Source organism: Musca vetustissima, unplaced genomic scaffold (assembly GCF_032173495.1).
Source record: "Musca vetustissima isolate MV318-11 ecotype Yass unplaced genomic scaffold, APGP_CSIRO_Mvet_v1 utg282070, whole genome shotgun sequence".
Taxonomy (NCBI): domain Eukaryota; kingdom Metazoa; phylum Arthropoda; class Insecta; order Diptera; family Muscidae; genus Musca; species Musca vetustissima.
In genome coordinates, this window is record NW_026888148.1 from 982 (window position 1) to 3,538 (window position 2,557).

The 2,557-nt window shown below is 38.8% G+C and overlaps 1 protein-coding gene across 1 annotated transcript; it reads left to right on the forward strand.

Annotated features, from left to right (window-relative positions):
* Positions 1-345: 345 nt before the first annotated feature.
* LOC133335984 (carboxypeptidase B1-like) lies at positions 346-1,784 on the forward strand. Its single transcript, XM_061544276.1, has 3 exons — positions 346-425; positions 494-1,402; positions 1,462-1,784. The coding sequence occupies exons 1-3, from the start codon at positions 346-348 to the stop codon at positions 1,781-1,783; spliced, it is 1,311 nt and encodes a 436-aa protein (XP_061400260.1). The 3' UTR covers position 1,784.
* The last annotated feature ends 773 nt before the right edge of the window (positions 1,785-2,557 follow it).

A 2,557-nucleotide genomic window follows, 5' to 3' on the forward strand; every position in this document is an offset into this window, starting at 1 on the left:
ATTTGTGACGTCTTTAAATTGCCATAAAATTTCAAATTCACGGATTTCCCAATGGTATATAGCAAATGTGTTCTTCAATGGATTTTTGGACATAATTCATTTTATAAATATTTCAATAAGATTTTTAAATGAAAATTTAAGAAAAAAATCGACTTAAATTATGATTAGATTTGATTATTTTATAAAAAAAAAATCTATATAATTTATGACCCATTAAGAATTAATATACGATTAGATAACTAATTTGGCAGGCGTTACTTTTTCAGCAGAATATGTAGTGCTGATGGTTAGGGTGAAGGTGAAGGCAGTTGTAAAGTATTGTCCGTTAGAAACGGACCACTGGAGATGTTGCGATCTACGTTATTGGTAGTGGCCCTAGGAGCCATTGTGGCTCTTAGCAGTGCAAGCGGAATTGCTTATGATGGGTAAGTTTTGCTGATGTTTTAACTATGAGGTATATAAGGAATCAAATGCTAAACAATTTAAATTTCAGTTACAAAATCTTTGAAGTTGTTCCCCAAACCCAAGAACAACTGGACTTCTTGTTTGACCTCTCGAAATATGAAGAGTTCTATGATTTCCTGGCTCTGAAGAAAATTCCCAATCATGTAGCCCGTGTTATGGTCAACCCCAATGAAGAGGAGAATTTCCTGACATCTTTGGACTCGCTGAATTTATCATACCGCGTGCTCAATGAAAACGTGGGCAAGACCATTGAGCGTGAATTCCAATTGAGCAAACTAAAGCGCAATTTGGCTCCATTCAGTGGCAAGGGCCGCTTGAGCACCGAACGTTATTATTCTCATGCTGAAATCAATGCCTATATTGAGGATTTGGCCGAACGTTATCCTGAACGTGTTGTTGTACAACAAGTTGGAAAATCCTATGAGGGACGTGACATGAAAACCATAACCATTACCAATGGTGATGGTCGTAAAATGAAGAATGTCATCTTCATGGATGGTGGTTTCCACGCCCGTGAATGGATTTCACCAGCCGCCGTTCTCTATGTCATCGAACAATTGGTTGAAAATTTCGAAGAGAATGCTGAACTACTTGCCGATTATGATTGGGTTATTTTGCCCATGGTCAATCCAGATGGTTATGAGCATACCCAGACGGGAACATTGGCACGTATGTGGCGTAAGACCCGTCAACCCTATACATTTGCGGGTAAAACTTGTTATGGTGCTGATCCAAATCGTAACTTCGGTTTCCATTGGAATGAAGAGGGTGCATCGAATAATCCCTGTGTTGACACCTATGCTGGACCTAAAGCTTTCTCGGAGAATGAAACTATTATTGTGCGTGATTTAATGCATTCGTTGAGGGGACGTGGTGTCATGTATTTGACCATTCACTCGTATGGCAATTATTTGTTGTATCCTTGGGGATGGACTTCGTAAGTTCCGCTTAACGATTTGTGTAATTTAATATTAATTTAATTTTTTCCTATTAAAGTGACTTACCCGACACCTGGCCCGATTTGGATGAAGTGGCTCGTGCTGGTGGTGATGCCATCTACGAGGCTACCGGTACTGTTTATAGTGTTGGCTCTGCCACCAATGTTTTGTATGTTGCCGCTGGTGCTAGTGATGATTATGCCTTCTATGCTGGTTTCCCCATTTCCATTACCATGGAATTGCCAGGAGGTGGTCTTACCGGTTTCGATCCTCCAGCCTCGAAAATAGATCCATATGTCAAGGAGACTTGGATTGGTATTCGTGCCATGGCTAAAAAAGTTGTTGAGAAATATCCCACCGAAAGACCGGAATTTTTGTAAATTAATAAATTTTAAAAGTAAATTGTTTTCTTTTTAATTAAAATTAACTACAAAAATCAAAATATGTTATTTTAATTAGATAAATCATGGCTACAAATGATGTGCAGAAGCGCGTCAAAATCATTGACTTTTTTTATTCTTCTGGAATGTCAAGTATTACAACTCAACTAAATTATCGTTGTAATTTTAATGTCCGAACAGCACCCAGTCACAACATGATTAGGAACTTAGTCTCCCGTTTTGAGGAACATGGAAGAGTTTTAAATCTTCCAGGAAGAGGTCGACCTGTGAGCAATGAAACAGTTGTGAAGGCTGTACGACAGAGTATAAACGAAGATCCATCTGTCTCTACTCGTCGTCGTTGTACTCAATTGGGAATCTCCAGAACATCCCTGCAAAGAATTTTGATGCGGAATCTTAAAAAGTTTCTGTATAAAATTCAAATGGCACAGCACTGCTCCCCCGAGACCATCAGGCACACCTGCAATTCGAATAATTTCCAGAAATTGTGATTTTGCTTGGCCTCCACGTTTGACCGGTCCAGACTTTTTTGTGGCTTTTGTGGACCGCTCCAGCTTAAGTACAACATTCGAGCAGAAATAAGCAACTTGGAACCAGAAACTCTACGGGGAATAATGGAAAATGTGGTTAAAAGAGCCAAGTTTTGTTTTTGCAAGAAAATGGACACCATTTGAGAGATGCTATATTTCACACTTAAGGGGTCAAAAATTTTGTTGATATAATTCGAATCTACACTAATTACAGAATGTGCCT

What these genes read in the sequence shown, in the direction of transcription:
- LOC133335984 (XM_061544276.1), top strand. Translation starts at nt 346, where the DNA reads ATGTTGCGATCTACGTTATTGGTAGTGGCCCTAGGAGCCATTGTGGCT. An exon ending in AGCGGAATTGCTTATGATGG is followed by an intron (nt 426 to 493) that starts GTAAGTTTTGCT and finishes TTTAAATTTCAG; the next exon opens with TTACAAAATCTTTGAAGTTG. An exon ending in TATCCTTGGGGATGGACTTC is followed by an intron (nt 1,403 to 1,461) that starts GTAAGTTCCGCT and finishes TTCCTATTAAAG; the next exon opens with TGACTTACCCGACACCTGGC.